General features: G+C 41.9%; 1 protein-coding gene across 1 annotated transcript in view; it reads right to left on the bottom strand.

The window, feature by feature from the left end:
- ADGRV1 (adhesion G protein-coupled receptor V1) overlaps positions 1–13,398 on the bottom strand; it is a 921,762-nt gene that overhangs the window by 858,136 nt on the left and 50,228 nt on the right. Inside the window, 2 exon segments of the mRNA XM_030193377.1 lie at positions 390–613; positions 3,893–4,069. Of these exon segments, the coding sequence (XP_030049237.1) occupies positions 390–613; positions 3,893–4,069 (401 nt within the window).

The following is a 13,398-nucleotide window of genomic DNA, read 5'->3' as shown; positions in this document are numbered from 1 at the left end:
GCCAACCCATGTTGTCCTTCCAAGGAAGCTTCACCTTTAGATTTAACTTAAATTTTATATTGAAATAAATGCATTAATCAATGAATCTTCTATTAGCCCAGTGCTGTATTTAACTCATGCCAGCTGGATACAATGGTAGAATTTATAAACCATTATCTTGTGACTGATTGGTTCCCCTCTCCACCTCATTATGAACAAAACTAAATAAGAAGTGACTGATAGCTGCAGTTATTTTGATTGATTACTCTTAGCAAAAACAATTAAGCACTGAAAAGGAAGGTTTTATCTGGCTGTCTCCAGCATATTTGAAACCAACAGCAAGGAAATTCTGCTCCATCTGACAAATACATAAATACACAACACAGAGCACTTATGAAAATAAACCCTACCTATCCAAGGATATAATAGCAGTTTCATTTACTTCTGGAATATCATCCGCTTTGATGGTTATGTTTATTTCTGTGTCACTTTGTCCTGGTGAAAAGGTGACAGAACCATTAAATGGACTTAAATCTTTCAAAGTTAGGGCGTATGGATTAAGGCCTGAAGGTTTCAGATTCCAGAAAACAGTAGCCACTCCATCAGTGCCATCCCGGTGCAACGCAATGGATATCTACAGTAAAAGAAAAACATATTCTAAAAAACACAGGATAAGATACAAATGAATTCTGAAATACTAGACCCCTTACTTATGAAAACAGTTGCAGGTTGTTTCCTTCCTCTGGAATTATAGCTCATTTCCTTACTTGTAGCCAGAACAAAATGTATTAATTATATGCCAGGTCAGCCCAATTAATATTTTTATCTGCTGTGTGTTTTGATTACTGATCATGTCAAATGCTTTATTTTATCCAGGTCTTAATTTATAGACATAAAAGTGGAATTGTGGAGCGAGGGGAGGGAGCAGGAGCAACAGGAGAAGGGCAGGATTAGACAGTAGAGTGACTGCTCTCTGCTCCAAACGCAAATATGGCAACACTACCTGCCACCTTTTCAGTAAAACAAAATCTAAATTCTGATGTATCTCCTGATTTTAACCCCCAGAGTTTCACATTTTTCTTTATTTTTTTTATTACAGAATTTATAGAGCACTATATCCTATGTTCTAAGCGGTTTACAGATATAACATCCATAAAATCATATAAAAACAATCAAATATCAACATACAAAGAATAATTTTAAAAAGTAATCTCTCAGGCCTCGATGATCAATTCCCAGCGCTGTTCCAAAACAGCACCCTAAAAGTAGCACCGGACAAGCACGGGGAATTAACTCCCCAATGATCAACATTAACAACATGCAAATTTAAGTGCGTTATTAGTGTTGATCATCTGGGGAAAGTGCGGGTTATTAGCATTGATCATCCACAGGAAAATGTGGGAGGATTGTGGCCGAGCACATATCTTCCCACACTTTAGTTTGACAGGTTTAGGTTGTCAAAAACCCAGATCCAACAAACACAAGAGATGAAGGTCCGTGGGATCCTCAGACCCCCCACTGCTGAGGTCCTGGTGGCCTAGTGCCCCCCCAAGCCCCCCCCCCACAAATAGTGATCTCCAGCCCTCCGACCCCCTGACACAAGGGCACACAAGTGAAGGAATAACCTAGTAGAGCAGAGTGTTAAGAACCAGAGGAACCTGGTTAAAATTCCACTGTGGTTCATTGTGATCATGCGCAAGTCACTTAACCCTCCACTGCCTCAGATACAAACTTAAGGGTCCTTTTACAAAGGCGCGCTGAAAAATGGCTTGCGGTAGTGTAGGCATGGGTTTTGGGCATACGCAGAATTATTCAGCGCGCCTGTAAAAAAGGACTCTCTCCCCCCCCCCCCCCCCCCCCCCCCCGCAAAAATGGATGTGCGGCAAAATCAAAATTGTTGCACGTCCATTTGGGTCTCTGACCTTACCGCCAGCCATAGACCTAGCGATAAAGATTTTGGGGCGGTAATGACCTACGCATATCAGATGCCACTTGGTGCGCGTCCGCTATAATATTTTTTCAGACGCACACCAAAAATGAAATTACAAGAGCCACATGGTAGTCGGGCAGTAAGTCCATTTTGGCATGCGTTAGGCACGTGTAGGCGCCTACGTGGCTTAGTAAAAGGGGCCCTCACATTGTAAGCCTGCTGGGGACAGAAAAATGCCTAGTGTACTTGAATAGAACAGCAAAAAAGAGCCAACATTTCCACATGCAGACTGTTTAAAACCAACTTACACATGTAAATATCAGCACTTACACATGTAAATTGCTATGTTTTCTCCACAAGAATATAAGAAGATAAGAATAGACATACTAGGTCAGACTAATGATCCATCTAGCCCAGTACCCTGCTTCCAACAGTGGCCAATCCAGGTCACAAGTACCTGGCAGAAACCGAAATAGTAGCAACTTTCCATGCTACCAATTTCAGGGCAAGCAGTGGCTTCCCCTATATCTATATGAATAGTAGACTATGTACTTTTCCTCCAGGAACTTGTCCAACCCTTTTTTAAACTCAGATACACTAACCCCTGTTACCACATCCTCCAGCAATGAATTCCAGAGCTTAGCTATTCTTTGGGTGAAAAAAATATTTCCTCCTATTTATTATAAAAATTTATTTCCAAATCTCTCTCTCGCCACGTAGTTCACTGAGTACTCGCTTGGGACTGACATTTCTATAATCAATGAAGTTTGGGTGTTTTTCTCTTTCACCACAATATTTGGTAATTTCATTGAGTGCCCTCTGGTCTTTGTACTTTTTGAAAGAGTGAAAGATAGATTCACTTTTACCCTTTCTACTCCACTCAGGATTTTGTAGACCTCAATCATAGACCCCCTCAGCTGTCTCTTTTCCAAGCTGAAGAGGCCTAACCTCTGTAGCTTTTCCTTATATGAGAGCAGTTCCATCCTCTTTATCATTTTGGTTGCTCTTCTTTGAACCTTTTCTTTTTTTTTTGCTTCATATTTTTATTAATAATTTTGTGTCAAACATAAAACAGACAGTAAACAAACAATAATAACAATCCATGGCAGCGTTCCATCCCTAGAAACCATCAGGAATACACAAGGTTAGGTAATGACAGGAGATTCTTGACAAAATAAATCCAAGCGGGCCCAGGTCTTTAATACTAATTCTGCTATATCTTTTTTGAGATACGGCGACCAAAACTGAGCAATACTCAAGTTGAGGTTGCACCATGGAGCGATACAGAGATATTATAATATTCTTGGTCTTATTTACCATCCCTTTCTTAATAATTCCTAGCATCCTGTTTGCTTTATTGGCTGCCACGACACACCGGGCAGAAGATTTCAACATAGTGTCTACAATTACACCTAGATATTTTTCTTGGGTCCTACTGCTAAAATGGACACTAGCATCAGGCAACTATAATTTGGATTATTCTTCCCAATGTACTTCACTTTGCATTTGTCCACATGAAATTTCATCTGCCACTTGGATGCCCAGTCTTCTAGTTTTCTAAGGTGTTTCATCTCCAAATGTAATCACCTCACTTGTTCTGATTTCCAGATCATTTATAAATATCTTAAATATGTTTGCAACCCGTATCTTTGTAAAATGGCAGGTAAATACATATGCACACCTGCATTTCAGCAGATCGTTTTCTAAAATAATACTGGAACTGTGCATGTCCTGAACTGGACATAACATTTCTAATTTCTACATTTGCTTTCTAAACTGGGGGCTACACATATCATTTATCAAGTGTAATGTTCTTGTCTACATTTCACCCAGTTCAAAACAAGACTGCTTCAAATTATTACCTAAAGCTAAGCTTGTATGGTCAGTGATTTCTTAGAAAATATAACTCAGATAGAATTAATGATTTTATGTTAAGCAATTTCCTGAAAATGTACACTCAATTAAATATCAGCCTATACATACCATATTAGCAGAGGAATTTTCTGGTTCATGAATGATGACTGACAGATTGCTAGTAAAGCCAATCTCTCCGTTAGCAATCTCTGGAGTGACGTTGAGGGAAATGTTTTGGATATCAGCCAGTCTGGGACTTACAGATGTGACTAAAGGAACGATGTTCACCAGTTCAGCAGCTTCTAGCTAAAATAAGTAAAACAATGTGGTAAAGCAGGAGCGTAGCATCCAAAATATGAGACAACCCTGTTTTATTGCAGGGAGGGGGGGAAGTTTAGGAAACAGATTGAAAATGGATCCAAAACATTTGTTCAAGCTACAAATATCTAAAAGTAATTTAGTTATTTGTAACTAAAATGAAATAATGACAACTGTTGTAGTTTAAATTCACTCCATTTACTGTGAAATTTTAACTGAGTCATGTTACGGCATCAGCCAACTATAAGCAGTGCTATGGGTACAATTGCTCCTCTAGTTCACAGGAGAACTAGAACATTGTAGAATTCTGGAATGTATCATAGCCAAAGAAAAAGCAAGCACTTTCTTAAAGATTTGCAAATTTAAAAAGAGAGGGACAGAAAAAAGTACCTGTACACAGGGCCGCTGTGAGGGGGGGCAGGGGGAAAAACTTTCCCAGGCCAGGGCCTTCAAGGGGGGCCCGGCACCGGGGTCAGGCCACCAGCACTGCAGTTCCGAGTCTCACCTGCCTGCCTCCTCGGCTCCGGGCCCCCTACATTCGAAGCGGCAGTCACATATCGCCTCCCTTCGGGCCTTCCATCCCTGTGTCCCGCCCTCGCGGAAACCGGAAGTTACATCAGACAAGGGTAGGACACAGGGAGGGAAGGCCAGAAGAGAGGCGATCTGCGACTGCCACCTTGAATGCAGAGGTCCCGGAGCCGTGGAGGTAGGCAGGTGAGACTGCGGACTACAGCGGCGGGGGGGGGGGGGGGGAGCGGCAGCCTTGCCCCGGGCGCGGCCTCGTCTCTCGGTGGCCCTGCCTATAAATAATGTGTACAGTGCTGCGTGCATCTAGTAGCGCTATATTAGTAGTAGTAGTAGTAGTGATTAGGGACTATAGCAATCATTCTGAACCCAGTTTGTAGGACATACTAAACAATCTGCATTTCATGTCCACAATGGGCCAGATTCTGTAGGCACAGCAAGTAGTGTACATTAAATTGTCTGTGCAATTTATGTGTACTACTCAACTGAGGAATGAACCAATTAGTCATGATAATTGGCTAATTATCATTAATTGTCAATAATTGAACTTCACGCACACTTCTTTTTAAGCATATTCTATGAGGCATGCATAAATTCCAATGTGCATAGTGAAAAGAGGGGTGGCCATGGTAGGAATGTAGGCATGTTGGCGCATCAATCAAATTTACACATGCTATTATAGGATTCAGGGGAATGTGTGTATGTTTAGGCACAGGCATTTACACCAGGTTTTCAGTAGTATAACTGGCTGCACCTAAAGGTACACTCATTCCTTACTGTAGATGTGGTTTATAGAATAGCACTACACAAATTATTCTTGCACACCTACATTTTAGACTCCATATTGTAACCGGGTCACCCTTCCAGGACCTGGCCAGGGCTGACCCTGTTTAGCTTCCTTCCAAGTACCACATGGGTGGAAAGCTTTACTCCACAGTCAAGCACTCATTCAACACTCTCAGGTTCCAGCCCTCTTTGTAAATGATCATCACCCTCTGTTCTCCTCCTAACAGGTTTCATGGACAAACACACAGCAACTCCAATGCTTCTTATAATTAAGAATTTTATTTGGCTTAAGCTTTAGTCACACAATTCCTAACCTTCATTGTGCACTTGGCCCTTTAACACAGTCCAGAATACCTCTCCAAGAGGTCCTTAATGTGTGCTCAGTCTCTTAGGACACTTCCCCTACTACTTAGCCAATTATCACTTGCAACAGCTTTGTAACATCAGAGCATTTCATCACAGACCCTGCTTGAACTCTTCAGCAACCTGCCAGGATTATTAGCTGCATAGCATCAAGACACGTCGCCAATTATGAGCTCCAACAGCCTTATAACATCAGGGCATTTGGTACCTTCGGTACCTTCCTGGTTTTGACAGGCTCCTCCTGACCCTCCTTCCTTGAGACCTTCTCTCCCAGGCACCAGGCATACTCCATCAAGCAGCAAACATTAGGCATCTGGCGCTCTCTTCCCCCCCCCCCCCCCCCCCCCACTGGGAGAAAGGAATATATGAGGTGATCAATAATCCTCCCCACCTCTTTAGGCCCTGCCCCCTTGGTTCCAGTCAGGTCTCAGTCTAGATCTCTCCTTCTCTACCTTTCCCTCCCCCACTTCAATAGCTTCACCTGGTGGCCTCCATAGGGAAAAGCTGATCCTATGACATGAGCGCCCTCTAGCTGTCCCTTCAGGGTATAACCCAGATATTCCCTTGGAGCTCCCTCTACTGGCTCTATCATGGCATTTTCCAAGTCTCTTGTAGAAGAGCGCCCTCTGGCGGTTTCCTTGGGGTAGGGCAAACCTGTGTTTATCACAATATACAGAATCTGGCCCAATAAGTAAACATAAAATAGATTTGCATATGATGGAGGCACTGCCTATTTATCTCTCTCAAGCATATTCAATGTGAATATCCTGAACACCTAACTGATTAGTTATTCCCCATGAACCACTGGACTACAGACAATCACCAGGAGTATGAGGGATGTGCATGACCAATAATGTTCCACATTAGGAGTCACCAGCCAGGAAAAGGATCTAGGCATCGTCGTTGATGATACTGTGAAACCCTCTGCTCAGTGTACGGCAGCCGCTAAGAAAGCAAATAGAATGTTAGGTATTATTAGGAAAAGAATGGAAAACAAAAATGAGAACATGCCTTTGTATCGCTTCACGGTGCAACCGCACCTCAAATATTGTGTTCAATTTTAGTCATCACGTCTTTAAAAAGATATAGTGGAACTAGAAAAGGTACAGAGAAGGGCGATGAAAATGATAAAGAGGATGGGACGACTTCCCTATGAGGAAAGGCTAAAGTGGCTAGGGCTCTTCAGCTTGGAGAAAAGATGGCTGAGGGGAGATATGATAGAGGTCTATAAAATAATGAGTGGAGTGGAATGGGTAGATGTGAATCTCTTGTTTACTCTTTCAAAAAATACTAGGACTAGGGGGCATGAAATGAAGCTACAAAGTAGTACATTTAAAATTAATCATAGAAAAGTTTTCTTCACTCAACGTGTAATTAAACTCTGGAATTTGTTGCCAGAGACTGAACTAAAAGCAGTTAGCTTGGTGAGATTTAAAAAAGGTTTGGATGGCTTCCTAAAGGAAAAGTCCATAGACCATTATTAAAATGGACTTGGGGAAAATCTGTTGCTTATTTCTAGGATAAGCAGCATAAAATGTATTGTACTTTTTCGGGATCTTGCCAGGTACTTCTGACCTGGATTGGCCACTGTTGGAAACAAGATGCTGGGCTTGATGGACCTTTGGTCTGTCCCAGAATGGCAATACTTATGTACTTAATGTTTCAGTTCATTTTCAGATTTTACCAAATTTGTTGTTTTTCCACTTCATTTCTCACACATTCATCTTTAAAACTTTTAAAATACACATTAAACCGTTTTTAATACACACAAATTGATTACACATGTAAGGATACTTGCAGGACCCTCAAAATTCTGCTGCACGACTAATATTCCGCCAGTGTCATTATGCTCATATTAGTCCTCTCCTCAAGTCACTTCACTGGCTTCCTATCAGTTTCCGTATTCAGTTCAAACTCCTCTTGTTGACTTATAAGTGCATTCACTCTGCAGCTCCTCAGTACCTCTCCACTCTCATCTCACCCTACATTCCTCCCCAGGAACTCTGTTCACTGGGTAAATCTCTCTTATCTGCACCCTTCTCCTCCACTGCTAACTCCAGACTCCGTTCCTTTTATCTTGCTGCACCTTATGCCTGGAATAGACTTCCTGAGCCGGTACATCAAGCTCTATCTCTGGCCGTCTTCAAATCTAAGCTAAAAGCTCACCTTTTTGATGCTGCTTTTAACTCCTAACTCTTGTTCGCTTGTTCAGAACCCTTATTTTATCATCCTCACTTTAATATTCCCTTATCTCTTGTTTGTCCTGTTTGTCTGTCCTAATTAGATTGTAAGCTCTGTTGAGCAGGGACTGTCTCTTCATGTTCAAGTGTACAGCGCTGCATATGTCTAGTAGCGCTATAGAAATGATAAGTAGTAGTAGTTATGTCCCTGCTCACAGGATCATTCCAAGACAGAGTAGATAGGAGGTGCATGCCGTCAGGTTACACCATTCTCCCTCCTGATATGACTGCAATGATACTAGGACAGAGACCCCTTATTGTGTGGTGTGGTGTGGTGTGGTGTGGTATGGCGTGACTGAGTGTACTTGTTAGTGGAAGCTTTGTGTGCAGGGGCCAGCTCTTGGGCCTTCCCTTATTATTTTATGTCGGGGGGGGGGGGGCAATATCTACAAATGGATTATTTTTGCACATACCATGACCATGAACCTCACTCCTAAGCCAAAGTATGTGGAGCATGATCTCTGTAAATCAAATTTACTGCTAACACTCCCCGTAGTACTTGCATTGTGCAAAGACAGCTTCCTTCTGGAGTTCATAAGATGTAACATGGATAGGTAATTTATCCAGGTGCACCTGGAAGTTCTTTTTTTATCAAGTCTGTGGCACCCAAAATGATGGGAAATATTTCTGTATCTTTCTGCCTCATTTTATTGGTACTTGCAGATCTTCTCATTCTCTATGTGGTTCACCAAGTAATCATTTGGGACCAACATTTCTATAATCATTGCCGTTTGGGTGCTTTTCTCTTTTTTGTAAGCTCTGTCGAGCAGGGACTGCCTCTTCATGTTCAAGTGTACAGCGCTGCGTACGTCTAGTAGCGCTTTAGAAATGATAAGTAGTAGTAGTTTTCTCTTTTACCACTGTATCTGGTTTTCTGGCAGCCAGCTTTATTTTTTTTTTTATCAGTCAGGATGGAGATGTCCCTGGTGATCATAACCTCATCATTCTCCACAATTCTTATAAGATCATGATCCCAATGCTTTTCTGGCACACTGATGTTGCAATGCTTACAGAGTTTCCAATGAATGAAATGTGCCACCTTGTCATGTTTTTCTGTATAAACTTTTTCTACCATCAGCACTTTGCAGCCAGCCACAAGACAAGTAACTGCTTCTAGCTCTTTCTTACAAAATCTACAGATGTCTGTTGCAATTATCCTCTAAGTCGGTAAATTCAAGGACTCAAGCTCATAAACCCTCACAAAAAAAAAATCAAAAATTCCGGACTGTACTTCCTAGATGGAGATAAAAACGACTGACAATTTATTCCTCAAGAAATTAAATTGAGGAAATACCAAAAACTTTGAAAGAATACTTCTAAAGAACAAATATTTCCAAAAAGCCAAAAAATTACTTCCAGTATATGGTTTATGGATGCACAGGGTTTCTGGTACTTGACACTTCAGTTCTGTTCTTCTAAAGACTAAAGATGGGCTATAGCTGAGCTGGATCTCAATGGTTCCAATCACCTCACTGAGGTAGACCACTTCAGGCTGCTCATCAGCCTTCTGACCACTCTGAGACTGCCTCACTCCTCTCCAGTAGTAGTTATTGATTCAAGCCTAGCCAACTTGTGTATACCACCACTCCCTGTAGTTTTATGACTTAATTGGCTATCAGGAAGGCTGCCTCCTAGGCTGCACCTGAGCTCTCTAGGGTTCCAGTATCCTCTCTTTCTTTCGTGGACTTCTGTGAAGGACACAAAATGATACCTAGCCCTTGGAAGCAGGGCTTTACATAATTCCTATAGAAATAATAGAAAAGACATCCCCTGGCCAGTGACTAACAGGAAATGCTATCCTCAATTACTTCATTATGTAAGCAGGGTCCGCTTAGGAGAAGATACTCCAGAATGTTCCTCTATCTGAACATAAAGGACATATGGTTGTGGTCCTGCTACAACAGCATGGATTTTGAGAAGGAAAGTCTTGTCTTGCAAATCTATTAGAATTCTTTGAGGACATAACAAGGCACATGGATCATGGAGGGCCAATGGACATAGCATATTTGGATTTAAAAAAGCAGTCAATGCATCACATGAGAGATTATTTGCTAAACTGTCAGACTGTGAGATATTAGCAATGGACATTCAGAAAGAGAAGGAAACAGCAAGGTGGATTGAATGACTAGGTCTCAGGCTGAAAGCAGAGTACTACTACTTATCATATTACTAGGCCTAATAACCCTTAATTTGTTTATAATAGGATCTAGAGCAATGATTCATAAACCTAGTCCTGGAGGCACCCCAGGTAGTCAGGTTTTCAGGATATCCACAATGAATATTCATGACAGAGATTTACATGCACTGTCTCCACTGCATGCAAATCTCTCTCATGAATATTCATTGTGGGTATCCTGAAAACTCGACTACCTGGAGTGCCTCCAGGACCAGGTTTGGGAACCAGTGATCTAGAGAACAAAGTGATAAATGAGGCTGTGAACCCTATAGGCGATACCTAACTATGTAAAGTAGTTAAAACACAAGCAGATTGTATAAAATTGCAGGAGGATCTAAAAATCATGGGAAGTCAGTCATGCAGGTGGAAAACAGAATTCAATATATACAAGTGCAAAGTTATATATGTTGAAAGAAAAAATCCAAACTCCCAGTACACATTCCTGAGGTCCATTCTGGGAACTGCTGCCAAGAAGGACCTTAGAATTATTGGGACTACTGGGCTCATTTTCGAAAGAGAAGGATGCCCATCTTTCGACATAAATCGGAAGATGGACGTCCTTCTCACAGGGTCATCCAAATCAGTATAATCGAAAGCCGATTTTGCATGCCCCAACTGCTTTCCCTCGCAGGGACAGCCAAAGTTCTAGGGGGCATATCAGAGGCGTTGCGAAGGCGGGACTTGGGCATACCTAACACTTGGACATCCTCGACCCATAATCGAAAGAAACAAGGACGCCCCTGACGAACACTTGGACGACCTTACCTGGTCGTATTTTTCACGACCAAGGCACAAAAAGTTGCCCGAAATGACCAGATGACCACTAGAGAAAATTGGGGATGACCTCCCCTTATTCCCCCAGTGGACACTAACCCCCTCCCACACTCAAAAAACATCTTTCAAAATATTGATTGCCAGCCTCTAAGCCAGCCTTAGATGTCATACTCAGGTCCATCACAGCAGTATGCAGGTACCTGGAGTAGTTTTAGTGGGTGCAGTGCATTTCAAGCAGGCAGACCCAGGCCCATCCCCCTCTACCTGTTACGTTTGTGGAGGAAACAGTGAGCCCTCCAAAACCCACCAGAAACCCACATCTAGGTGCCCCCCTTCACCCGTAAGGGCTATTATAGTGGTGTACAGTTGTGGGTAGTGGATTGGGGGGGGGGGGGTTGGAGGGCTCAGCACACAAGGTAAGGAAGCTATGTACCTGGAAGCAATTTATGAAGTCCACAGCAGTGCCCCCTAGGGTGTCCGGTTGGTGTCCTGGCATGTCAGGAGGGCCAGTGCACTACAAATGCTGGCTCCTCCCATGACCAAATGGCTTGCATTTGGTTGTTTCTGAGATGGACGTCCTTGGTTTCTATTATCGCTGAAAATCAGGAACGACCAAATTTCAGGATTTGGGTATCACTGACTGTATTATCGAAACAAAAGATGGTTGTCCATCTTGTTTCGAAAATACGGATTTCCCCACCCCTGGATGGGGACGTTTTGCGAGGATGTCCAAATCGAAACAAGGATGCCCCTTTTGATTATGCCCCTACACATGTTCAAACCATTAGTGTAGTGTGAAGCAGCAGCCCCCCCAAAAAAAACCCTACTGTATTTTAGGAGTTTTAATTTGGACAGTATCATTATCAAATCAGAGAACATTACTATAAACAACCTTCTCATACTCACTTTCCATGCCTTCTCTACTGGCTTTCCCGTCTATCTTTCTTCTCTTCTTACCTCCTGCACACAATCCCTAAGGTCTTCATGGACTGAATTCCTCTATCTACCCCCTTCATCTAGGATTAGGTTGAAACTGTCTAGATGTTTACTTATTATTTGTTGCATTTGTATCCCACATTTTCCCACCTTTCCTGCCTTTATCTACCTTTATCTTTGGAACACTTTACCTTTTAACCTCAGGCCTGAAAACTTCAACTGCAAATTTAAAAACTGGCTTTTTACCATAACCTTTTCTTGAGAAACTGACCTGCTATAAACTGCCTTGATGTCTATGACAGCTGGTAAACCAAATGCAATAAATGAGTGAAGATGGCTTAGCTCAAGAATATAAAAAAGAGGGCCACCAGAATAGTTAAGAAGATGGAGGCATCTCTTATACAAAGAAAGGCTGAAGACTAATGAGGGATATGGTAGAGGTATACAAGATTTTGGGCTAGATTCTATATGACGCGCCTTGATTTCCATGCAGAAATCAAAGCGTAATCTATAAAAGTATGCTTTAATTTTGGCATATGTTATAAAATACACCAAGTGCTGCTGTGTGTGATTAAATTTAGTCACAGTCAATTATGCCAACTAAAACTTTGTATAAATTCAGACATCTAAATTAGGCACAGAGCAGGTGTATTGGATAATACACATGGATTTTAGAAACTTCCACAACCCGCCCATTCCTTTCCATAACCACACTCACTTTTCAACTATGCAACTTAGAATTTACGTACACCACTGAGTTCCCTTGGTATGGGTCTTAAAAGTGCCTGACTGGGTTAGCAACTGGAGTGGAAGGCAACAGAGGGCAGTGCTAAGTGGAGCTCAACTCCATTTACTAGTGGTGTGCCACAAGGTTCAGTTCTTGGGCCAGTTCTCTTTTAACATTTTTGTAAGCAATATTGCTGAAGGACTGTCTGGTAAGGTTTGCCTCTTTGCAGATGATACCAAAATATTCAATAGGTTAGACACCCTTGATGGTGTGGATAACATGAGGAAGGACCTAGCAAAGCTTGAGAAATGGTATAGAATTTGGCAGCTAAGATTTAATGCTAAAAATGCAGTGCCATACATTTGGGCTGCAAAAACTCAAGGGAATGGTACACTTTAGGGGATGAAAAACTTTTGTTCACAAAAGAGAAGCAGGACTTGGGTGTGATCATATGTGATCACACCCAAGTCCTGCTTCTCTTTCGTGAACAAAAGTTTTTCATGATCATATGTGATGATCTTAAGGTGGGCAAACAAGTAGAAAAGGTGACACTGATAGCTAGAAGGATGCTTGGGTGCACTGGGGGAGGAATGGCCAGTAGGATCTATGCTTAATTTAGTGCAAGAATTTACAACAGATTTCAGTTGGTGAAAATCCTTGCACCCAAAATTGAGCATGGATCCCCCAGTGCTAAGTGCATTTCTATAAATGGCTCCCAACTTGGAGCACCATTTATAGAATATTGCTTAGCACTCATTTTTTCAGTGCCAATTTTTCTGTACCATATACT

Source organism: Microcaecilia unicolor, chromosome 2 (genome assembly GCF_901765095.1).
Source record: "Microcaecilia unicolor chromosome 2, aMicUni1.1, whole genome shotgun sequence".
Lineage (NCBI taxonomy): Eukaryota > Metazoa > Chordata > Amphibia > Gymnophiona > Siphonopidae > Microcaecilia > Microcaecilia unicolor.
The sequence above is the reverse complement of the archived record's forward strand: the minus strand, read 5'-3'. Positions and strand labels throughout refer to the sequence as shown.